This window comes from Pseudorasbora parva, chromosome 5, assembly GCF_024679245.1.
Source record: "Pseudorasbora parva isolate DD20220531a chromosome 5, ASM2467924v1, whole genome shotgun sequence".
NCBI classification, from domain to species: Eukaryota; Metazoa; Chordata; class Actinopteri; order Cypriniformes; family Gobionidae; genus Pseudorasbora; species Pseudorasbora parva.
Window position 1 is genome coordinate 43214819 of NC_090176.1, and position 25855 is coordinate 43240673.

The 25855-nt window shown below is 39.3% G+C and overlaps 1 protein-coding gene across 6 annotated transcripts in view; it reads right to left on the reverse strand.

Moving 5' to 3' along the window:
* znf385b (zinc finger protein 385B) overlaps positions 1-25855 on the reverse strand; it is a 206337-nt gene that overhangs the window by 158543 nt on the left and 21939 nt on the right. For 4 of the 6 annotated variants that reach the window (XM_067444430.1, XM_067444429.1, XM_067444432.1 and 1 more), the window contains one exon: positions 417-728. In XM_067444430.1, the coding sequence (XP_067300531.1) occupies positions 417-726 (310 nt within the window). In that variant the 5' untranslated portion in view covers positions 727-728. Of the gene's footprint in view, positions 1-416; positions 729-803; positions 948-25855 lie in introns of those variants that run through there. The other 2 variants (XM_067444431.1, XM_067444435.1) reach the window with 2 other exon arrangements.

The following is a 25855-nucleotide window of genomic DNA, read 5'->3' on the forward strand; positions in this document are numbered from 1 at the left end:
AGATCTAACTCAAAATTGGTTCATTTTCAGTGAATAATGATTTAAGTTATTTTATTCTGTTCCTTACACAAAGGAACCATATGACTTCAAAAGTCTGGAAATAAGAGTGATTATGTCGATATAGACAATTTTTGTGGTACTTTTATTAAATCTTTTTGTAATTTTGGAGCTTGACAAGACGCAAAATTGGGTTCTTTTGTGTTTGACAAAAAAAATGTAAATGATGACAGAATATTCATTTCTATGTGAAGAACATGGCTTTAATAAAAAGGACCTCTTTAAAAATGTCACAGGAAATGACAAGCTGGGCCCTCTGAGTCAAATGCTATCTCAGGGCGCATTAACATCAGAGCTGTTTACGCCTGCATGGAGGAAAGCATCAGAGGATTCTCTCCCCTGGGTTAAGGAGGTCTTACCTTGGCTGCCACTGCTGCTGAGAGAGTGTAGAGAAGTGGGAGCCGAGCTGACGCCTGCCGTGGGCAGATCTCCTTTATTCAATTGTTTGACTCTCTTGAGGTGAGATTTGCCATTGTAGTGGACCTGGGCCTGTGTGGCGGAGTGCAGCTGGATGTTGCAGACTTCACAAAGCGAGTAGAGCAGCTTCTTCTTCTCCTGCTGCATGTCTGTGTTGGCATTGTTAGGCTCCTTTACCTCCATGCAGCCTGGGATGGCGAAGCGCAGCTGTCCATTTTCTATGAGCTGGGTGGGGCTCAAGGGGGTCTTCATACCTGCAGGAGAGCAAAAGGACAAGGTTTAGAAGCATGGAAAGTGTTTAATTCGAACCAGGATTGTCGATGACTCACCTTGTGTATTCAACATCACCCCACACAGAGCTTTTTGAACACCAGGTGGGGAGAGTTTACATCCTAAAGCCACCAAGGTAGAGAAACGGAAACGTGTGTGAGTGCGGATGTCTGGAGCGCTTGTGTGGGCTACACGGGTGGCTGAATGTTCTCTTCTCCCTGAGCTCTGACTCCTCCCCTCAGTACACTCAAGCCAAGCTTCCCCACTTGTGGAGCGGGCACAGAGCTATGGACTGACCTCCTGTGCCCATCTGTTGCCTTTCCAGAGAGACCCGACTCACATACCTCATGCCCACGGAACTTACACAACCAACATGGATGGGAGGAAGACAGTCGGCCCAGGGGGCACAAGCAGCTAGGAGGGGCAGCAGACGCCTAACCAGCTATTGTGTGTCTGCGAGAGTGAAGAAATTACATAAAGCCCCCCACCCGAGTCGCGGCCTCTTAAGAACTACAATTAAATGGCCAGTGTAATGGATAGCTGCAAAAGAGGAATAATGCGCTCCGGGAAACGGTGATCTTTTTAATCTGAAAATTGCAAAAACTGCATTTCTAGTTAGTCTGCACTAATGCCACAGCTGCAGGCTTCCTGGGCTGGATGATAGAGGATAAAGAAACATAAAGATACCAATTGAGTCAGCTGTGCATTTGAGAGCATGCTGAGCATGAAATATCCATCGCTGTGCTCACGTACATGCGTTTGAGAATAGTGTGTGATGTTCTTTAAGCAAAATTAAATTTTCAATTTCTTTCTTTTCATTTTAGGATGAAATAACCAAAACACGTATGCGAGTATTAAGGCTGCACACGTCAAGTATGTTTCGGGCCCTGTCCAGTAATCCTCCTGACACTGTCTCATTAATCTCTGTGGGCAGCTGCACACTCTAATCCCTGCAGATAAACTTCCTCTAACTTCCCCTGATCTCGGGCCATCCAGCTCTCTTCCATTCCTTAACACTTTCTCAGCAATCTATTGTACTCTGAGAAAGGAAAACTGTAAGTGGAAATCCCTGATGTTAATCACTTTCTTTCAATGTTGTGAATCTATTTCTCTAACTCATAGCTATTACTTAAGCTTGAGCTTTGCTCTACTTTGCGGTAGAAATGAGGCCAGTGAGAAGTTTTTTTTTGAAGCTGCAGTGGTTTTGGTGACCTGTATTTGCAGGCAGGATTTCTAGATGTGGTGCGGTCCGTGCTTTGGGGTTTGGAGGAAGTAAACCGACTGTAATGCTCAGTTTCGCGGCTGTTCACATAACATCTGTTGGTTAAGCGGTCAAATAATCAACCAGCCAGGGTCCTGTAGTTTCCTCCAGTGCCATCTCCAACACTCCTGTGAATTTGCATTCTGTGCAAACACATGGAGTGCCAGCTTACATACTGCACAAATGCACCGTATACTGCTTTTTAAAAATAGTCCGTAAGAGCATAAGTAGGCATTATTCCACACAATAAGCATTGAGGGGGAAAAATAGTATGAAAATGACTGCTGATATTCTTTCTGGAATATCCAACGCATCGCATTGTAAGATATATTATTCAATGCAATGTCCTCTCAAGTATACTACCTATCAGGACAAATATAGTAGGTCATCATGGCATTACTGTACATGCGTACAGATATGTATTTTTTGTAAGGTACACATGCTTTATACAGAAAAAAAGCAGTAAGTTAGTATTTCGAACATAAGAAATAAGAATATTGGTGTTTATACAATCATAGTTAGTGTAATTCAAACAAAGCTTTATAGCTTTAAAATATTTAAAAATAACTTTAGGCCAATGTGGAATTGCAGACTCCAGGGAATGATCTATTCTACTGCACAGATATATTTTTGTAAAACTGCCAGCAATTAGGTATAAAAAGATTTACAATTTTAAACATCTTTTGTAAAAAACCTACAAAATACCACTAGTGATATGAATCTCTTATTCTGACTCAAAAAATGACTCATTTTTGGGTGAACTAACCATTTAAATGTATTGAAAATATCCTTAGACCTTTTAAATACTGTTCTGCGTTTCTCCCTCGTTTTGTCAGTTTGTTGTTATATAGGGTTATATTTTTAAAATGCTTATGGTGCCCTCAACTCTGTTTCTACAGAAGCGTATTGCAGTCACTTGAGAAAAAAAAGAAAAAAAAAATCGAATTTTTAACTTTTTCCGAATTAACGAGTTAATTATCTCAGAATTACAAGATAATTTTTCATGAATAAAATTGTTTTGCTCTGTTTTTCTGAATTAATGACTTAATGATCTCAGAATTATGCGAGAATTTTTAATGAATACACATTTTTTGCTCTGTTTTTCTGAATTAATGACATGATTATTTCTTGGGAAAAAATGTGTTCTGTTTTTCTGAATTAATGAGATCCCTCAAAATCCTGCTTTTCGCTTGATTGCATGGAAGTAGCCTAAACATGTCCCGCCTTTCAAGTTTAATCCGGTTTTATTTTACTTTGGGTTTGAACATTGCTGCTGTCTTAAAAAGAAATTTAAATGGTATTGTTTTTAGTGCATCAATTTTGTGCAGACACCTCAAGAATATAGTGTTTCTCCAGGATCAGTTTAACCGATATGGTATGCTTTGCGAGCCCGATCTCATGAAAATGCGCATAAATAGTATGTGTGCGTAATCTTGTGGAATGTATACGCCAAAATGAGTTTTGGCGTGCATATGGTACACGGTTTTTCGCGTGTTTATGATACGCACTTTGTGGCATATTATACGTACGAACCAAAGTATACATTCCACAACGTATAGATTCCACACGATTTCACACTCGTACTATTGATGCACGTTATCATGTGATGGTGTTAAGATGATGCATCTGACATGCATTCAGGCTGGCTACGTGCTGACACGAGACAATCAGGCAATTTTTGAAAATACTGGATCCCCATGGAATGCAATAGCAATGTCAAGCAGATCAGAATGTTCTTTTCTGCTGTCTTGAGGTCTCTGCGCAAAGTTGACGCACTAAAAACAATTCCATTTATATTACTTAAAGACAGCAGTATTTCCCAATGTCTCAAACCCAAAGTAAAATAAAACTGGGTTAAATTTGAAAGGCGGGACATGTTTACTTACATGCAATCCACCTAAAATAGAGCTCTTGCCAGGATTTTGAGGGATCTCATTAATTCAGAAAAACAGAACAAAATATAAAAAAAAAAACCTTTGTTCGGGTTACAGTATCCATCGGCAGTGCTGTCATTTTTTTTTAGACCACAAAATGAACAATGTCACTAAAGAAGTGTATTTTTGGTTGTGAGGGAAAGATAACCTTTTTCAACTTCCCAAATAACCCAGTGTTAAAATGCTGTTTCATGCATACTGAGCTTTTTACACTGTTAAAGACTTGGATTCCCATCCTAAACATAGACAAAGTTTCAAAAACTAATGTTGGACGTTTGATAGAGTATTTCTGTGTTCAAAATACTCCTTCCGGTTTCTCACAAGTTTCGGAGAGTTTTTTTCGAGTATGGCTCAGCTTGACGTTAATAGACCGGAAGGTCCTTGTATGGGCCGTACGGGCTCTTCTCCCGGTAGGGTGCGCGCGCGTGTGACTAGAGCGAGAGAGGAAATGCACGCCCATAAATACTGCTCTCAAGCTGCAGATTCAGTCGTCTGTGAACACTAATGTCGGTTATAGTCCGCGCCCCGCTCCACTTCATTCCTCCACTTTGACATTAAGCGACTTCAACGCTTCAGCACAGCATTCCGGGAAGGCAGCGCTGCATTTAAACCGATTTGAACGCAGAAATGACGGGAAGCTTCACAACATCGCTTCAGTCGCATCGCGAAGTGGATCTCCACACTCCAAGAAGTTTGTTTTTGACGGAGCGGTCCCAGCGATAAAGGTTCGGTCCTGCTTTGGAAGCAGCCGTTGAGTAAAACTGCTTCAAATGTCTGTGCTGTTGCTTACCGTCGCGTGAGTAAACATCAGTAAACGACACGATCGCATGCTTCGTCATTCAGATGCGCTAACGGACTTCATTGCTGTTCTATGTATAACGTTACACTAGTCTGACGTGCAAAACCGCTTTGCTTGCGACTGCTACGGTTTAGTCGCATAAAATAGTCCATAAACTGAATCATGTCTTCATAAACTGCGAGTAAAGACACACAAATGTTGACAGGCCACTAAATACAGTACATACCTCAGAGACGGACGTCCTGCTGCTGCTGTTTTTATTTCAGCCTCCGAATTAGATTCTGGATCATATCTATTAGCTGAGATCGTTAGCAAGGGTTTCTCCACGCTTGAGGACGTCACTGCTTTGCGCATTTGTCATTCTTTAGCTCCGCCCACACGATACGCCTCCAGGCGCTCGGTTTTTTCCGGAAAGACTCGGTACAGCCTATAATTATTTTATTAATATAATAAAACTAAAGACTTTTCGGAGATATGAAGGATGCAATACTACTCTATAGGTACTCAAGATTGACATGAGATTGACTGAAACGGAGTGTTTCACCCCCCCTTTAAGGAAACAGTGGATGCAGTTTGTTGTTCCAGAGCAACAATGGAGTTCTGCAAGTGTTTGTTTGTTCCTGGTCATGAGTCAAAACTGCAGGTGAGTGAAACTGCATCAAATGTCTATGTTGGCAATCTGCATATAATGTAAACCACACAAACCTAGTGAACTGAAAGTATCCAGGGATAATGCTATGATGTTATGCACTTGTGTATTTTTAGCTCTACTAAAAATCATATTCATAAATATGATAAATTCAAGACTCTTCAGAGATATGAATAATGCAATACTACTATATAGGTACTCAAGATGCACATGATATTGGCAAAAACTGTATCCTTATGTGTTATGTACCCTTTAAATCACATCAATGAACTAAATAAAACAGACAATGTATTTCAAATCAACAAGACAATGTAATCAAGACAACATATCATTTACCACTAAAGTTAAAAGAATGAATTACTAAACTCTACTGTACACATGCTTGGTATAATAGAAAAGCCATAAATGCATTTATCTTGAAGCAAATCACAGATCAAAGCAGTAGCCCAAGAACTATAAAACGTTATTAAAGTGACTGATCAGTGGAACTCCGTGACTTTATGAAATTGGCCTTTTGAAATTTACGAAGCGGTTCTACAGTGCGACAAGTGCAAACATTTCTCAGACATTTTCTGAAGGTCTTTCTGGAAAATGGATATTGATACCAAACAGCAAACATAAAAAGTGCTTTGACCCTGATACATCACGTGTTGTGTAGCAATTTCCAGAAAACATCATTACAGCACTCCAGTACAAAGAAATATAGACTGAAGTGGACCATTTAAAAGGGGTCAAAAGCCTTTGTTTCTTGAGCAAACATTTGATTGTTCTATGATAGTTTACCCGAGCATGAAATTATCCTTGTAAAACACAAAAAACTAAGTTTCACTTTGTAGGAGAGCAATTGCAAATTAAGATATGACACACTGAGAGGTTTAAAACAGCGTGAGAACCTTTATTGCAAATGCACTATATTAGCATGCAGAATGTGGAAGCTGAGCGTGATGCTGGCAGATCTTTGACAGATTTATGTGTTAATTTAATTGCAAATTCTTAGTAGTTATCTGTTCTCGAACATTTTGTACCCTCAATTCATTCCCAACACATCTGCATGCTTTTAACCTGTCTCTATTTCTCACTATCTCTCTTTCTACTCACAATCTACCTCTTAAAGGTCAGGTGATTACTGCATTAAAGTAAATGTGATATGAAAAGTGTCGACTTGTGGTCACGTCAGATGTATGCCTGAGGGTAAAGGTGAGATTGTCGGCTGAGGAAACCCTTGTTTTCATGTTCGAGGGAATGAAACGTGCTCCCAGCTACAACCCCCAACTATTCTCCTCCTCTAGCTTTAAGATGGAGAGCTGTGCACTCAGGCATGTCAAGTGCAATCAATGGTGAGATTCTGAGGTCAGACAACAGGAAGTTAATCAAGTGCTCACAGGTCAATGCAGTCAAGTAGGGGGTAATGCAGAGAGATGCATTCATGCAAAAAGAAAAAAGGAGGGAAAAGAAATAGAAGAAGAGAAAGAAAGAAAGAAAGGGCATAGTACTTTATATTAAACTTTTTTAATAATACAATACCTACACTAAAGCTAATAAAGAAGCCTATGATATGAATTATAAATAATATTAAATATTAATTAATTAATATGATATGAAATCTATCTACACTAAACCCCTCTTTACATGCACATGAACTTTAATGACATCCCATTCTTAATCCTTAGGGTTTCATATGGAGTTGGCCCACCCTTTGCAGCTATAACAACTTTAAGTCTTCAGGGAAGGCTTTTCCACAAGGTCTGGGAGTGTGTTTATGGAATTTTTTTTTACCATGCTTCAAGAAGCACATTAGCGAGGTCAGGCATGTTGGATGAGAAGGCCTGGCTCGCAGTCTCCGCTCTAATTCATCTCAGACTAATAAAGGTGTTCTATCGGGTTGAGGTCAGGACTCTGTGCAGGCCAGTCAAGTTTCTCCACACCAAACTTGCTCCCCCATGTCTTTATGGTCCTTGCTTTGTTCGCTGGCGCACAGCATGTTGGAACAGAAAGGGGCCATCACCAAACTGTTCCCACAGAGTTGGGAGCATGAAATTGTCCAAAATGTCTTGGAATGCTGAAGCATTAAGAGTTCCTTTCATTGGAACTAAGGGGACAAGTCCAACCCCTGAAAAACAACCCCACACCATAATCCCTCTTCCACCAAACTTTACACTTGGCAAAATGCTGTCAGACAAGTACCTTTCTCCTGCCAGCCGCCAAACCCAGACTCGTCCATTGGACTGCCACACAGAGAAGTGTGATTCGTCACTCCGGAGAAGTCTCCATTGCTGAGTCTAGTGATGGCGTGCTTTACACCACTACATTATTTATTTTTTATTATTATTATTACTCATTTTGAATAGTTTTATTAGTCTGTTAATTATAATATGTACCATTTAAATGTACTGTAAATAAATTCAAACTAAATAGGTTTTATAAAATAAAGTGATATATGTCAAATTTATCCTATTTTAAAGGTCCGGGTTTTCGCGATTCCATCTTTCAAACTTTAGTTAGTGTGAAATGTTGCTGTTATTAGAGCATAAATAATACCTGTAAAATTATAGAGCTCAAAGTTCAATGCCAAGCGAGATATTTTATTTAACAGAAGTTCCCTTTCAAAGCCTACAGCGAACGGCCGGTTTGGACTACAGCAGGAAGTGCAGGGATGTAATGACGTCACTAGAACCGTTTGTTGACTAACCCTCCGCCCACAAGAACACGCACAATAGGGGGCGTGGTCTTGTTGCTCTCCCACGTGGAGAAGAGTGCACATTCAGCGCTTGCATCTCCCCGTTATGGTAAGAGGCGGGACCTTTCCAGGCAAAGTGCGCTAAGCTGCTGTCCAATCCCAACACGGGAAGCGCTGGCCCAATCAGAACTCGTTACGTGTTTCTGAAGGAGGGACTTCATAGAACAAGGAAATCATCAGGCCGTTTTTAGGACAGAGAAAACAGCGCTGTACAGCTAAGTAAATTGTGTGAAAAATACTGTGTTTTTTTACACGCGAAACATGAACTCATGTTATATTGCACACTGTAAACATAATCAAAGCTTCGAAAACACGCGAAGAACGGGACCTTTAAAGGGAAATAATGCACTTGGACACAACTAATATGCAATTTTTTGAGCTTCAAACTAGTGAGCCTCATTCACTGCCATTAAAAAGCATCAAGATATTTATTATAACTGATTGTGCTCATCAGAAAAAAGAAAGTCATATACACCTTGGATGGCTTACGTTTGAGTAAATCTTCTGGTAGTTTTCTGGTCGGTGGGCAGGGAAACGCATGCTTATTATTCTGTAGAGGCGGTGTTTCATCAGTCAGTGACGTCAAGACGCGACCATGATCGTTTTCTGGGCCTGGTGTCTATATTCTTATATTACCATGCCCTTTTATATTTCAAAAGCTCAAGGGAAAGTTGATTTCTAAATTCATCCCCCCTTTAAAGTGAAATAATCCATTAAAAAAACTATTTTTTATGAAAACCTCAAATTTGACCACAATTGACATTTTAACACTTCTTTTGCCTGTAGCTCATAATTAGCCTGTACGCATTCAGACTCATTTTGCCAGCACGGGTCACATACATGTATATAATAAATTATTAATATAGAATATATATTATTAACCATTTGTAATATTTACATAACATTACATACTGTTACATAAAACATTACATACTGTATGTCCATACAAAAACATATAACACACACATATATTCCATGTATATATTCCAGTTCAGTGTCTATGTAGAGTAGCTATAGTCATCAACTGAAGGCGTTTCATCGATACGACAGAATTGGTGCTTCCAGTCTAGACAGTGCTGCTGATTTTAAAGGGGGGACAAACTAGTTTTTCTGCACCGTACTGAATGCACACAGGACAAACTCATCTCAAAAAAGAGAAAGTGTGAAAAAAATGAAAACCGTAAGAAGATATATCTTCTCTGTTGAGAGATACTAACATTCACAGAGGTACATCTGTGGTTCAAAAGTGAATCAGGAATCAGCACAAAACACATGTCTCAAGTATAATGGTTTGTGGCCCTTGGCAAAGAGCTTGTATGGGTGACCTCTGTGTGGGCAGGTGCTGATGAATACACTGCAGGCAATATTTAAGAGCCACAGAAGGTAAATGTTAACGCTTTGGCACCCTTAGCTCCTATAACAGTTTGGGCTTAATTACCAACTTCACCCAGATATTGAGTTCTATGCCAGGTTGTGGGAAGTTGAATAAAAATAGCAACAGTAACTAAAAACCACTGTTTGTCTAGAGACCAGAGAGGAGAGAGAGAGAGAGAGAGAGAGAGAGAGAGAGAGAGAGAGAGAGAGAGAGAGAGAGAGAGAGAGAGAGAGAGAGAGAGGAGAGAGAGAGAGAGAGAGAGAGAGAGAGAGAGAGAGAGAGAGAGAGAGAGAGAGAGAAAATTAGAGATGGATATGAAATCCACACCTGTCTCTATGGGAGCATCTTAATAAGCTCCCTAGTTCAGTAGTCATGGCACTGATCAGGGAGTAAGGGAATGATAGAAAGTACATCATACAGAAAAGTCAGGAATTACTTCAAAGCTCTCCTTGTGATCGTAAAGATGGAGAGCTCCTCGTGTCGCACCAGGTCATCCGTGCCCATTTCAAACTTACGGCCCATTACGAAACCCACAGCTAAAATCTCACAGATGGAAAGGCCGCGGACGTGTTCCTGCAGACCAATTCCGCACTAATGCCTTTCACTGGAAGCTCTTAGCAGAAACAGAAAAAGAAAATGAATGTGAAAGTTTTCCACTCTGTGTGCGTCTGTCACACACAGGGAGGGCTTGGCACGCACATGCGTAACATCTGGACAGGAAGCACTCTGTTAATGGAGGGTCGGCAGCTTACAGCAGTGTCAGGTGAGAACTGGAGTCTCAATTGCTAAGCCGTTCACAGATGTCCTCAATGTGCCTTTGACCAGGACATGCGGATATTATATAGCCATTTACATCAATCCACTATAAGCAGTTTTGTACAGAAAATACATGCAATGATAATACTGTAAGCTGAGCAGACATATGTTGGTCCATGTCTGACCTTGTGGCGTGATCTGATGTGCTCAAAAGAATATTCACTGGCCCTTGAAAGCTGACAGGTCAGACATGCAGATAGGCTGTGTTGATGGGGGTCTTTGACAATGCTGAAGTGTGTGGAAATACAAGAAGGAAATCTGCTTACAAAGGGGTCTGATATCACTGCACCTGCTCTGTCGGTTATATACAGCCGCGTTCCCGGTGAGTGACCTCTCAGATTCAGCACAGCACACAGAGAAACTAACTAAGGGGGAAAGGAACATTTCCTGCTACATTATCCATCTCAACTTCACAGCAATAACTCAATAAAGCAGAACATTCATAATTAACCTCTTATATTGGATGCTTCTACCCAAAAAGTGTTGAGAGACGGTGCTACTGATGCTTTTTTATTTCAGTACTTTTAAACTTGGTAATGGTAGTTTCAACTTCCCTAATTTTAAACCTGAGCAAGAACAGTTTGTGAAAATTCATAATTTCACCACATATATTTGATTATTCCTCTCCCAGAAGCACTGTAATGAACGGTGGTATTATGAATGAGCAGAAGAAACTAGATTTTTTTCTACAAATGTCAGATGTCTAACAAACTAACTACCTACCTGTGAAGAAACATTTTCTATGTTACAAAGTCAGTTTTAACTGGTTACATAACCTAATGTAGAAATGTTATCATTTGCCTCATATATTGGATGCAGGTTTTCGAAGAGTCAAACTTCCAGTAAGTTTGTGGTTTTTCATGTGTTTGAAAGAAATCTCATGCTTACCAAGGCTGCATTTACTTGGTCAAAAATATAGTAAATAATAATATTGTAAAATATTATTAACATTTTAAATTATTTTTCTATTTTAATACATTTTAAAATGCAATTTATTAATGTGGTTACTCCAGTCTTCAGTGTTACATGATCCTTCAGACATCATGCTAATAGTTAGATTTTTTGCTCAAGAAACATTTCACGTTTTAATATTTTGAAAACTAATTAATATTTTGCAGAAACGGAGACACATTTTTCAGGATTCTTTGAAGAATAGAGAGCTAAAAAGGCTGAAAACAGTAATTCAGACTTAAAAACAAAACGACATTGAAGAAAGATAAAATAGGTTATCACATGGACACTCACATCTACACAAACTCTTTCAGACAGACTATAAATAACGGTGATGAGACATGACTGAATTTACACTCATTACTAAAGAGATCCATGGAGAAACAAGCTGATAAAAGAGAGACAGGGAGAGTAACAAAGGAATTGAAGAAAAGATGTAAAAGAGGAGTGACAGAGATTGAGAAGAAGAAAGAGGTTCGGTGGGAAGAAGAAAAACAGAATTAGAGAAAGAGAGAATCCCTTACACTCTAAAAAAAAATGCTGGGTTGAAAATGGACAAACCCAGAAATGGGGTTGTTTGAATAGGTCCATTTACTAGGCTCAAACAACCCCATTTCTGGATTTGTCCATTTTCAACCCAGAATTGTTTTAGACTGTATGAAAGGGTACCCATGCATTTCTGCACAGCTATTCTACATTACCATTCAAAAGTTAGAGGGCGGTAAGATTTTATTTTATAAAATATTTAACCATATGCTTTAATTCAGTCAAGATGCATTAAATTGATCAAAAGTGACAGTAAAATATTGAAATATCTTCAGAACAAGAACAGAACAGATTCAAAGAATCCTGGAAGAAAAAATCCACAAAAATATTTCAACATTGAAAAGAGGAAATGTTTCTTCGCCATCAAATATAGAATTTTACAATGATTTCTAAATGATAATTTGACACTAGCCACATTTTCATTACCCTTTCATTTCCCTCAATTGCGCAAATTGAAACTGAGAACTGATTTACAGGTCCTGGCTTACATAAAACTCTATAATTCTTTAAAGAAGGCACGGTATTTTTGGAAAGAAGAAGAGACAGAGTTCTTTATTCAACTCATAAAAGACAAAAGAATTACGAGAATACTGAATTCTAAACAACAAAGAAATGCCCCAATTTTTCAAGACCTTGAAGCAGATATGACACCCAGAAACACCTCATGTGGACGCTATAAGGAGCTTTCCTTGCCATTGATGCAGGATAAACTGCTGATGTCTCTGATTAAAAATCGACTTATCGTTAGAAGAAAAAAACCGATGCTCTAGTTGCATAAAATCAGTTAATGGAAACGCAATCGTTTATAATAACAATTTTTTTATTGTCATTAAGGACATATTGTAAGTTTTGTGCAAATCAATAATGGAAACATGACTACTGATGACACTAATGTCTGTTTTGAGCTTTGTCATCACAGGACTAAATTACATTGCACAACATTACAGTTTTACTGCAGTCTTGATATGGAAGGGAATCTTATGTTGTTGGTTCATTGCAATTCAGGATCAGACTCGTGTGTGTGTCAACACGTGTGTGTGTTTACGGTTTGTGGTTATATCCACTGATTGAGCAGGTCAAGTAATAAAAAAAAATATCATTCCAATCAATTGTGGGTGGATGAGAGATAAATCATTGTGTTTGTTTGATAAAGATATTTAGCAAGCCATGTGGCCGATTCATTCTGGTTGAGGTTTCCACAGATGCTTTCAAAACAATCCCTCATGTGTACTGACAGTGGAGCTGAAGCTCATTAAATATGCAAATCTTATCCAATCCTATCCGTGGTTGTTTACTTCCAAGCCTTCAGTGCGGCACGCTTATAAAAACTGAGCGTTCCATGAAAGCCTCAGAACCAGGATAGAAAATAGACTATTACTTATTCATTATGATGTTTTTGAATGTAAATAACACACAAATGTCATAAGTTGACCTCAGACAACAGTATATATATTTTTTAAAGCCAGTTCATGGCACCTTTAAATGAATCGGTAGAATGAATTTGATGAACCCCTCATAATCATGTTACTTGGCCTAACAATTTACAGAAAGAGATACTGTTAACTAAACTTAAGATACTGAACATTAGCTATTAAAACAACTGAACTTTAAATCATTTTAGTTAACAAAAAAGGGTTTAAATTCCCAATACTACGACTGAATGTGAGATGAGTGGCTGAACACAGCAGGCCTTGGGCACCATGCTGCCAATGTGGTAGTACAACCATCACACACACACACGTAATGTTTCCATGTTTTATGGGGACATTCCAAAGGCATAATGGATTTTATACTGTACAAACTGTATTTTCTATCCCTTTACACTGCCCCTAAACCTAAACATCACAGGAAACATTCTGCATTTTTTCCTTTTTAAAAAACTCCTTCTGTATGATTTATAAGATGTTTTCCTCATGGGGACCAAAAATGTCCCCACAAGGACAAGGATTTTAGATATTGCCATCTTTGTGGGGACATTTTGTCCCCGTAACGTAGGGATTACCAGCCCACACACACACACACACACACACACACACACACACACACACACCATTTCCATGTAATCTAACCCTCTCACTGCAGACTAACTCTAAAGACAACTGACATTTCTATTTCTTATGCATCTGTTGAGCATTATTTTTGGTTAGTGCTGTCTGACTGGAAGAGATTGGAAAAGGAAAGCAGTTCGCTTCATTCTGCTTGTGGTAGCAGACAGTGCAAAAGAAGCGGACTCAAGAAAGGGGCAAAGGTAACGTCCCCTACAGGAGCCCGTCTTGGACCAACTTGTAAGGTCCAGGAGACATTGTAAACCAGATAGATATCTCAGAAAGGGGTACCTGAATTTAGAGAATCAGGCAGATAGGGATCTTTTTAATCACCATTTATTTTTATTTTTTTCTCTTTACAACTGTTTTAATTATCTTTTATTTTTTATTGTTAAACATGGTTTTCTAATTTCTTATGCATATGTTATCACCATTTTAATTAATTTCTATCTTAAGCACTTTGAATTGCCTTGATTTATGAAATGTGCTATATAAATAAACTTGCCTTGCCTTGGCTTGCCTAAAGACTTCATCTTGGTCCAAAGTATATTTTTATGTCTCTGTCACATACAGGAACTCAGGGAGCTGCTTGATGGTAAAGCGGAGCAATCATGTTTTCCCCCATTTTGTGACCAAGTACCGAGGCATTGGGCCGTCTGAAAATGTGTCTGGTGCGTTTGACTAATTTGGACTTCATTCTCCTGCTGTATCTGGCATGTCTGAGAAAAACAACAACATTTGTGACTGATTCATGCAATAAAATCTAAGGAGAGAGAGCAAACAAGAGGAAAGGACACTACAGCTTTGGACATATACTAATATTTGTCATGCACATGTTTCACCGTCTGAAAGGAATGCTCTTAAATAGTCCAGCCTTCAATAAACCTCTCCTGGTTCAGCTGGCACGTCCAAGAAAAACAAAAACATTCATGGGTGCTTCCTCAGAGGGAAATCTGAATGGGAAAGTGTGACATTTTCAACATTTGCAACAGAGCATGGTTAGACTCAACACCAGAAAACAGTCTTTCCAAATCAGAGGAGGTAGAAATGCATTCAGGATGTTCACGGGTAACGTACAAATGAAATTCATGACAAATTTCAATGATTTGACCTTGATTTTATGGTGACATTCAGACTGTGAAGTTCAATTCAGTTCAAGCTAACAATACAGTTTCGTAATTTCGACGCAAATTTATAGAAAGTGCTTGTTTGTGTGTTATAATTTAGGAAGTATTCTGTTATCATCCAGAGATGAGTATATTAAGTTAAAGGAATGTTCCAGGATAAATGCAAACACTGTGGATTATCATAGAAAATTACTTTGATTTTGTCAATACAAGTTTATGTTGTGTTAAACTAGGAACATTTATTTTAGAAAGTCTTTTTGTTCAATTGTTTTGTTGAAGAAAAAAACCTAAACTGAAAATGAGGTGAAATAATCCTGTTGAACGTATTTTAAACGGATTTATTTATTCTGTCAGACCTACCTCATGTCCAACTTTCTATTCATACCTCAGCGTGTGCCAACTCTCCCCACACATTAGCCACATTCACAAACTCACGCGAAGAACCGAATTCAATTCCAGGAGTTATTGGTTATTGCTTGACTGTACACAGAGAATGAAGGTATTTACCACTGACAGAGTGAACTAGCCTACAACAACCCTAGCAATCAAAACAAGAAGAAGGGGCCATCGGATGTCCATTTTCCAAAAGTTGGTATGATTCTTTAGGGTCTTCATGTAAAGTCTGTAACATACTCTGGTTAAAATTCCTCAAGATTTGCATAAAACAACACCCTTTTTACCTTGGAGTGTGTAAATTAAGGCCCTGTCAACACGGAGACGCGTTTAGCTGTATTTGTATTAATTTTGTACCGTATCAGCGTTTTGTCCACACGGATCCGGCGTTTTGAAAGCATGAATCAGATATTTTCTGAAACTGGGTCCCAGAGTGGATATATCTGAAAACGTCATTCTTTTGTTTTCGTGTGTACAGCCAATCCGTATATTTTGTGAAATGGTGATGTCATCACACTGTCCGGCACAGTGAAAGAGTTAAAGAATACAACTACGGACAGTGGGGTGTGCACCTCAATATTGCGTCTTTTACTTAACCGTACAAGCATTATTGTATGGGTAGGTTTAGGGTTGGGTTAGGTTAGGTGTAGGCACAAATAAAATATCTGTTAAGTAGAAAATGTATTTATTGTTATGTTATTGAGAGATTTTGCCCCACCTCCTACCACTGCTATACACCTTCTACCCACAACTCTTCTTCTCCGTTTAAGTGTATTTCTGTGGTAGAATTACAGCGCCACACACTGGCCTGGCATGTATACCACAACATTTTGAGTCGGTTTCAGTGATCTCATGTGTACGCAGATATATCTTTAAAAAAAAGATCGGATTGGGAGAACTCTGGCTTCGTGTGGACTAATGTTAAAAACTGAAGCCAAAATGTCCCGATCGCCCCCCAAGTGGTTGGTCCCAGTATAGCTCATAACCCCCACCCCTCCATGTATTATAATAGATGCGAGACTAACGAAGCAATCCAATTACACTTTAAATATTTTTTGCCCAAAGGTTGTTTCTGTCATTTTTGGCAGTATTTATCGCGCTGATTTCATTTGTGTTCCATTTTTTTAAATAAGTTTAGTTTTTATCATTTTGTGCTATAAAAACAGGGGGTGTGACGTCATGATTGAAAGATGAACTTGATTGCTTCTCTGAGTGAAGTTTCACTGAGGCACCAACAGACTTTTTTTCTGGATTTTCAGGAGGAGATTGGAGCTTTAGTTTTAATTTCTACAATTCCATTGTCTATTTCACACCGACATAATGACTTAAAAAGGCTTTTGATGTCATGGTTCTACTTTCTGCTCTCTATTGCATAGACTCCGGTCCCGAAGTCACTACTGTAAAGATTTGGGACCGAGACTACACAGTAGTGAGTCTGTGCAGCAGAGATGTCAGTGTCATATTCAGATGTTGGCGGCTTCACTTTTCTTCATTGGAAGGTAGTGAAGACGCGTCATCCATAATTCTGTCACGGTCTATGGTGTAGACACAAGACACGTAAAGTGCTGCGTTGGGGGACAGTATCCAACTGGCTGAGGGAGGAAATTTCCTAATATGGGACCAGGGATGTGCAGAGAGCTCTTCAGGGGCAGGGGCTCAAATGCAAAAAAAAAAGGGCAATATGTAAAATAATAATAATAATAATAATAATAATAATAATAATAATAATAATAATAATAATACATTTGGATACCATTTTATTTTTTTGCAAGAAGTCTCTTATGCTCATCAAGCCTGCATTTATTTCATCAAAAATAGTTGCCTAATATTGTGAAATATTATTATTATTTTATTATTATTAAGTATGTTAAAATAGAAAACCATTATTTTAAAGGGGGGGTGAAACACTCAGTTTCAGTCAGTGTCATGTCAATCTTGAGTACCTATAGAGTAGCATTGCATCCTGCATATCTCCGAAAAATCTTTATTTTTTTAATAATTATATAAGAAAGATGCGCTGTTCCGAGTCTTTCCGAAAAAAGCCGAGCGGGTGGGGGCGTGTCGTGTGAGCGGAGCTAAATAATGACGTGTGCAGCAGCGCGCTGCTATTGTGTTGAGTCGAGTGCGTCGTAAAGCTGTGTCATCCCTAACAGCGGGAAAAAAACTTTATTCAAAATAAAAATATGGCTTTTAATCAGATACAGCCATACATCTATGATCCGGAATCAGACCCAGAGGCTGCAGTTGAACAGGAGCAGCAGCAAAAACGACTAGAGCAGGACGTCTCTATGTGGTACAAGTTATACACTAACTATATAATATGCTTAGCGGCTTGTGTTATTTACATATTTATACTTGAATTATATCGTCGTATTTTTGTCTTTGAAGGTGTACATGTGGGAAGTGCAGTTGTGCACGTGTGTTTGTGTGTTTACGCGTGGTTTGTGTAGACAGTAAGCGGACTAAAAAAAACACAGACATTTGAAGCAGTCTCACTCACCCTTCTAACGTTGGGACTGCTCCATCATTCAGCATTAGGCGATTGGGAAAATCCGGCGTCGAGCTGGGCCTTGTTTATGAAACAGTCGGCACCGAAATGCAGCGAACAGATATAAACATTCGCGCAACTCAGTTGCTGATCCGGAAAAGCAAATTACATCCACTGTTGCCTTAACGCGGGTTTTGGGGAATCTGTGCAGGACTGTCTTGGTCTGGCAACCAAAAACGCACTTTTTTGGTGACATTGTTATGTGCACATCACCTGTCCAGCACCCTACAAGCCAGCGCTTTGATGGGCGTAGCCTGTTACTTTCGCTCTCTCCCTCTCTCTCTCTCACGCTCTTCCGGTAGAATTGTCCGTACGGCCCATACAAGGAAATTCCGCCCCCATTAACGTCAAAGGGGACGCATGATCTCAAAAAACTTGCCGAAACTTATGACTAACCGGAAGTAGTATTTTTGACAAAGAAATACTCCCATCAAACGTCCACCTTAACTTTTGAAACTTTGTCTATGTTTAGTATGGGATTCCAAGTCTTTAACAGTGTAAAAAGAGCAGTATGCATGAAACAGCATTTCACCCCCCCTTTAATAATATTTCACAACATTGCCGTTTTTGATCAAATAAATGCAGGCTTAATAAGCATAAGAAACTTCTTTCATAATGCTGCATAACTATCAAAAATGGAAATATAATAAAGTCCTTTCATATCACCATTTCGCCAGAAATTTGATTTGAAAGAACCATATATGGCTTGAGAGCCGTTTCCGAATAGACTGTGGAAAATCAGCCAGTAAAACCACAAACCGCACGCAACCCATAGAAACCCGTTATGGCAACGCCTCAGATCGACATTTTCCGACTTTTGAGCCATTCGTTACTATACTTTGTACACATTGTCATGTTATTATAAGTGAAATTTATTTTGTTTTATTTACCACAAATATTATTATTGATATTTGTCTGAGAGGGGCACTTTTGATTTATTTTGGAAAAGGGCAGGGGCTCGAGCACCCAAAGCTGCCCCCTCTGCATGTGCCTGTGTGGGACATTCCGTCAGCGGCTGTGGGTGGAGCATGAGCAATATGACATCATATTGCTCATAACATGAAAACAGCTTGTTTAGTGTTTAGGCTTTTTGAGGATTAAAAAAAGGAATGAATGGATTTTTATAGTAGTTGTAGGGTGGTTGTGTCCACACGCTGCAAAGACAAATTTATATGCAAACACCATAAGAAAGTATATTTTGCATCCAATGACCCCATTAAGATCATCACCCATCTAGATAAAAAAAAAAAAATCCCCTTCAACCAGATTCTCTATCCAGTACCAGTGCAACAAAACAACCACACCTCAGACCTTGAAACCACAGCAGTATGATACTAACATTTCCATCTTTAAAGTCCCCATTTCATTAACGTGCTGTAGCAGCAAGCAAACAGTCTGAATTTACTGTCGAAGGGAGCTGCTGCCAGCATGCATGCCCTTGCAATTGCGGTCACGTCTGCCAAAGTGTGTAACGGTATACGTGTCCAATGAGTTCTGTTTCATGACATCACCTTGATGACAGCATCATTAAACTAGTTACGAATGTCAATATTGCTAAGCTATTTGGAGCAGAAGGTGATGATGACGAAAATGCAATGGTATTGCAATGAGCAAGCTAAGAAGAAACACTTGTAGTTGAATATACATTGTATTACAGAGGCTAGATCTGCATTTGCTGAGGTAAATGGCCATGCTTGCAAGGCAGCAAAAAAAGAACAGTATTAAATATATTCAGTAGCATTTCTGGTGAATACATAACACCATTGACACAACACTTAGTATGCGTCTTGTGTTGTGAAGAAGAATCAATTCATGGGCCACACAGGATTTTGCACTCCTGTCTGAATAAAGGATCTACCAGTAATTTGTCAATAAAATTGTAATTAAATATAAAAAATAAAATAATAATTTACAGCTGATTGACAGATGAATACTCTTACATAAACCCATTGAAGAAAGGGTTACTTCATGGCTACATGGTACTGTGTTAAAGGTGCACTATGTAGTATTTTTGCAGTTAAATATCCAAAAACACTAGGCTAGTTATACATTTTGTTCAGTTGAGTACTTACAATATCCCAAATGTTTCCAACTATTTGTAAATTGTGAGAAAATTGCTATTTTATCCAAGGACCCAAGACGTGTCAGCATAGTATTTGAGGGAGTTGCCTGTCAATTGCGTCATATCTGCGTTACCCTTGGTTTTATTTGGCAGAAGCGCTCTACTCTTAGCAGTGTGAACATGCGAACGCACAGAGTAACGTCATAACATAATTTTAAACACACTTAAATGTATCTAATATGATAAAGAGAGCTGCTTTACCTTATATTCATGACTAGAAAAGCAGAAGTGCGGGGCGCCCGACAACTGTGTCCCGTCCCGTCATAATAAAAGTCCCGGTGTTTGCAAGGCGGGTATTTGTGTAACAATCGCTCCAGCAGCCGTGCTCAGCTCTACAACACTCAATCCTGCTCTGCTTCATACTACAGTAGCATTAATAACCGCATCCATGAACATGATTTCTGCTCGAGTCCTATTCTCCACTGGCTGTGAGGTGAAGACCACATGTCCCAACATACTGCGCTCAAACTTCGCGTCATCAAACTACGCCTTTGTTTTGAATAGGCGACCTTTAGTGGACGGAAAGTTGCATAGTGCACCTTTAATTCAATACCAATATTTAGATTATTAAAGGTGTCATGAACTGTTTTTTTCATGTGTTTTTTTTATACTGTTGTCTGAGGTCAACTAATGACGTTCATGTAGTTTTTACATTCAAAAACATCATAATTAATAAGTAATATGCTATTTTCTACACTTGTTTTGAGGCTGTCTTGTGAATGCTCCGCTTCACCTTCGTTGCTCTGGTTGGTTGTAGCGCTATCCTATCGCATGCAGAGGGAGTTTGAAAGAAAACCGTTTATCCTGCCCCTCTGATTGAGCCCTGCCAATGGTGAGTTTCCCCGAGTCCCAACCCAGCATCTTGATGTGGGTCTGGCTTGTCAGGCTACATATCCTCTGCTTTAAAATAAAGCAGCGTCATGCGTTCTTTAATTTTGTTTTTATATATCATAAAATAAAAAGTTTCATAAAAAGCAATATATATATTTTGAGCAAAAAGCTGAGAAAAATCACATTACTACATCTGGATCATATTCTGTACAATGATCAAAACATAGATGGAGTAGCTCGAGTCCATAAAAACCCCTAAAGTTGCACCATCCTATATCTCGTCCTGGCTTTCATTCAGTAACATTAGGTTACAGTTCATTTATATGCTGTTTATTGTTAATAATTGCATTATTTTTCATATGCATCTGCTTACATAGAAGATTGCTCGTTTGAGATGCACCCCTACCTTATAACAGTGATAACACAGGAAGCTGTAAATAAAACTTGTCATTTGGCAGGGAAGCATTTTCTCAAAAATGACGTGTTAACTAGGAAAGAGTTAACTAAAGAAATGTGATTAACCAATCACAATTCAAATGCCTATTGGTAGTTGCAGCATGAGTGAGCAGCTTGAGAAATGTTCTCTCAAGTCACTGGACATATCCACATCCTGTTGTCAATTAACTTTAAATGGAGTCTGTAAATTTACTTTGGGCCGAATTAAGTAGAATAAAATTGTAATGTTTGAGTCCTCGCAAGTGCTGTAATGAACAAGTAAAAGAGAAAAAGTAAATAACAGATATGCTAATAGCTTACTCATGTTTATTTGGCCACACATCAGAGTATAGTAGCGTGGCTGCTCTGCCAAAGTGCCTGACACAGGTCAAGGTTATTGCATTTAGCCCAGAAGCTCACAGTCTGCTTAAGACAGGAGAAGAACGTGATGCCGTTACAGATGAATAAGAGCCACATATGCTCTATGAGCAAGAAAAATGAGAAAAGACTCTACCTGACAGTTCATCGCCTGACAGAACCAGGCTGTCAACTCTCTCACTAAGCCAAAGGAGGAGAAAAATGTCTCCTTTTGCCCTTCAGTGTGAAGAAAAACCTCACCATCTGAAAGCATGCAAGGAGACGGCTCAGAGGAGCATTAATGACACTCCCTGTCACTGGGGTTCGAGAACCGGGGGGTAAAGCGAGGAGGAAAGACACGTGCACGCATGTACACATGCATCAACAAAGACACAAAACTCACAATACGGGATCACAGAGTCATGGAAAACCTGGAAATATCAACCTGGACACAATCATGAAGTGGAACAAATTTTATTGGATATTTCAAACTTTTTTTAACAAATCGAAAACTGAAAAATTGGGCGTGCAAAATTATTCGGCCTCTTTACTTTCAGTGCAGCAAACTCTCTCCAGACGTTCAGTGAGGCTCTCTGAATGATCCAATGTTGACCTAAATGACTAATGATGATAAATAGAATCCACATGTGTGTAATCAAGTCTCCTTATAAATGCACCTGCACTGTGATAGTCTCAGAGGTCCGTTTAAAGTGCAGAGAGCATCATGAAGAACAAGGAACACACCAGGCAGGTCCGAGATACTGTTGTGGAGAAGTTTAAAGCCGGATTTGGATACAAAAAAATCTCCCAAGCTTTAAACATCCCAAGGAGCACTGTGTAAGTGATAATATTGAAATGGAAGGAGTATCAGACTACTGCAAATCTACCAAGACCTGGCCGTCCCTTTCCCCTTTCCTTTTTAAACTTTCAGCTCATACAAGGAGAAGACTGATCAGAGATGCAGCCAAGAGGCCCATGATCACTCTGGATGAACTGCAGAGATCTACAGCTGAGGTGGGAGACAACAATCAGTCGTATACTGCACAAATCTGGCCTTTCTGGAAGAGTGGCAAGAAGAAAAAAAGTGTTGTTTAAAGTTTGCCACAAGCCACCTGGGAGACTCTCCAAACATGTGGAAGAAGGTGCTCTGGTCAGATGAAACCAAAATTGAACTTTTTTGGCAACAATGCAAAACATTATGTTTGGCATGAAAGCAACACAGCACATCACCCTGAACACACCATCCCCACTGTCAAACATGGTAGTGGCAGCATCATGGTTTGGGCCTGCTTTTCTTCAGCAGGGACAGGGCATATGGTTAAAATTGATGGGAAGATGGATGGAGCCAAATACAGGACCATTCTGGAAGAAAACCTGATGGAGTCTGCAAAAGACCTGAGACTGGGACGGAGATTTGTCTTCCAACAAGACAATGATCCAAAACATAAAGCAAAATCTACAATGGAATGATTAAAAAATAAACATATCCAGGTGTTAGAATGGCCAAGTCAAAGTCCAGACCTGAATCCAATCGAGAATCTGTGGAAAGAACTGAAAACTGCTGCTCACAAACGCTCTCCATCCAACCTCACTCAGCTCGAGCTGTTCTGCAAGGAGGAATGGGCAAAAATTTCAGTCTCTCGATGTGCAAAACTGATAGAGACATACCCCAAGCGACTTACAGCTGTAAACGCAGCAAAAGGTGGCGCTACAAAGCATTAACTTAAGGGGGCAGAATAATTTTGCAAGGCACTGTATTAAATATATTTTTCTGGTCACCAGCAAACTAATTATTAATCAAAATAATTTGTTACATTTATGGAGCAATTTTCTGGTTACTCAAAGCACTTTATTTATGGAAGGGGGCGGGGAAGGGGTAGTCTCCTCAACCACCACCAATGTGCAGTAGGGCTGCACGACTAACCACAATTAACCTGAAATTGCGATTTGGCTTAGTGCAATTATGAAATCTCGACTTTTTTTTTGCGCAGCTTGTCGTGAAGCACAACTATGATCAGTTGTAAAGGCTGTTTCATCTGAAAGCACTGCGAGTTTGAGTTGTTTATAACATGCATTTGGCAAAGCAACATGCGTCAAACATCTTTCCAAACATTTTATGTTTTTACTCCAAATTCACTTCATAAACAACAGTTGAACATCCTTCTGTGAGTTTATGTGGCTTCTTTCACAGAATAAGGCACACAACATATTTCATAGTATTCTATACAGTGATAAAGGCTATGTCGGTTAGCATTAAAGTATAAATATAAAGTGAGGAAAATAAGTATTTGAACACCCTGCTATTTTGCAAGTTCTCCCACTTGGAAATCATGGAGGGGTCTGAAAATGTCGTCGTAGGTGCATGTCCACTGTGAGAGACATAATCTAAAAAAAATCCCCAAATCACAATGTATGATTTTTAACTATTTTTTTGTATGATAGAGCTGCAAATAAGTATATGAACACCTGAGAAAATCAATGTTAATATTTGGTACAGTAGCCTTTGTTTGCAATTACAGAGGTCAAACGTTTCCTGTAGTTTTTCACCAGGTTTGCACACACTGCAGCAGGGCTTTTGGCCCACTCCTCCACACAGATCTTCTCTAGATCAGTCAGGTTTCTGGCCTGTCACTGAGAAACACAGTTTGAGCTCCCGCCAAAGATTCTCTATTGGGTTTAGGTCTGGAAACTGGCTACGCTACGCCAGAACCTTGATATGCCTCTTACAGAACCACTCCTTGGTTATCCTGGCTGTGTGCTTCAGGTCATTGTCATGTTGGAAGACCCAGCTACGAACCATCTTCAATGCTCTAACTGAGGGAAGGAGGTTGTTCCCCAAAATCTCACAATACATGGCCCTGGTCATCCTCTCCTTAATACAGTAAAGTCACCCTGTCCCATGTGCAAAAACACCCCAAAAGCATGATGCTACCACCCCCATACTTCACAGTAGATATGGTGTTCTTGGGATGGTACTCATCATTCTTCTTCCTCCAAACACATTTAGTGGAATTATGACCAAAAAGTTCTATTTTGGTCTCATCTGACCACATGACTTTCTCCCATGACTCCTCTGGATCATGGTTTAAGCAGGGGAACCTTCCGTGCCATGCATGATTTCAAACCATGATGTCTTAATGTATTACCAACAGTAACCATGGAAATGGTGGTCCCAGCTCTTTTTTTTTTTAGGTAATTGATCAGCTCCTCCCGTGTAGTTCTGGGCTAATTTATCACCTCTCTTAGCATCATGGAGACCCCACGAGGTGAGATCTTGATGGATCCCCAGTCCGAGGGAGATTGACAGTCATGTTTAGCTTCTTCCATTTCTAACGATTGCTCTAAGTGGACCTTTTCCCTGTAGCCCTTTCCAGCCTCGCAGTGGTGTACAATTGTGTCTCTAGTGTCTTTGGACAGCTCTTTGGTCTTGGCCATATTAGTAGTTGGATTCTTACTGATTGTATGGGGTGGACAGGAGTCTTTATGAAGCTAACGACCTCAAACAAGTGCATCTAATTTAGGATAATAAATGGTGGACATATTGGTGATTTGACATTTTAAAGGCAGACTAACAGGTCTTTGAGGGTCAGAATTCTAGCGGATAGACAGGTGTTCAAATACTTATTTGCAGCTGTATCATACACATAAATAGTTTAAAAAAATCATATATTGTGATTTCTGGATTTGTTTTATGTTTTAGATTATGTCTCTCACAGTGGACATGCACCTACGATGACATTTTACGATGACTCCTTCATAATTACGATGACTCCTTCATAATTTCCAAGTGGGAGAACTTGCAAAATAGCAGGGTGTTCAAATACTTATTTCCTCACCGTATGTTATTACCATAAAAATACCAGAAAAGGCTTGAAGAACTCTTTGTTAAACCATATATTGTCATAGTCATGTGTTTATTAGTCATATTTAATCAATCAAAGCATTTCAATCTTCTCTTTATTCAGCTACAATGTTAGTAAGATGCCCATAGGGATTCCATAGGGCATATTTGAAGTTTCTACATGAAAGCACCCTCTGGCTTTCAGATGCTAGCATTTACTACTGATCGCAGAGTTATACTACACTGATAAGTAAAAAAAAATTAGGCAGCCTTTGCCAAATCGTGTGCGGTTTAATTTAGATTAATCGCCCTAATGTGCAGCATCCACCTGCCTGGATAATGCA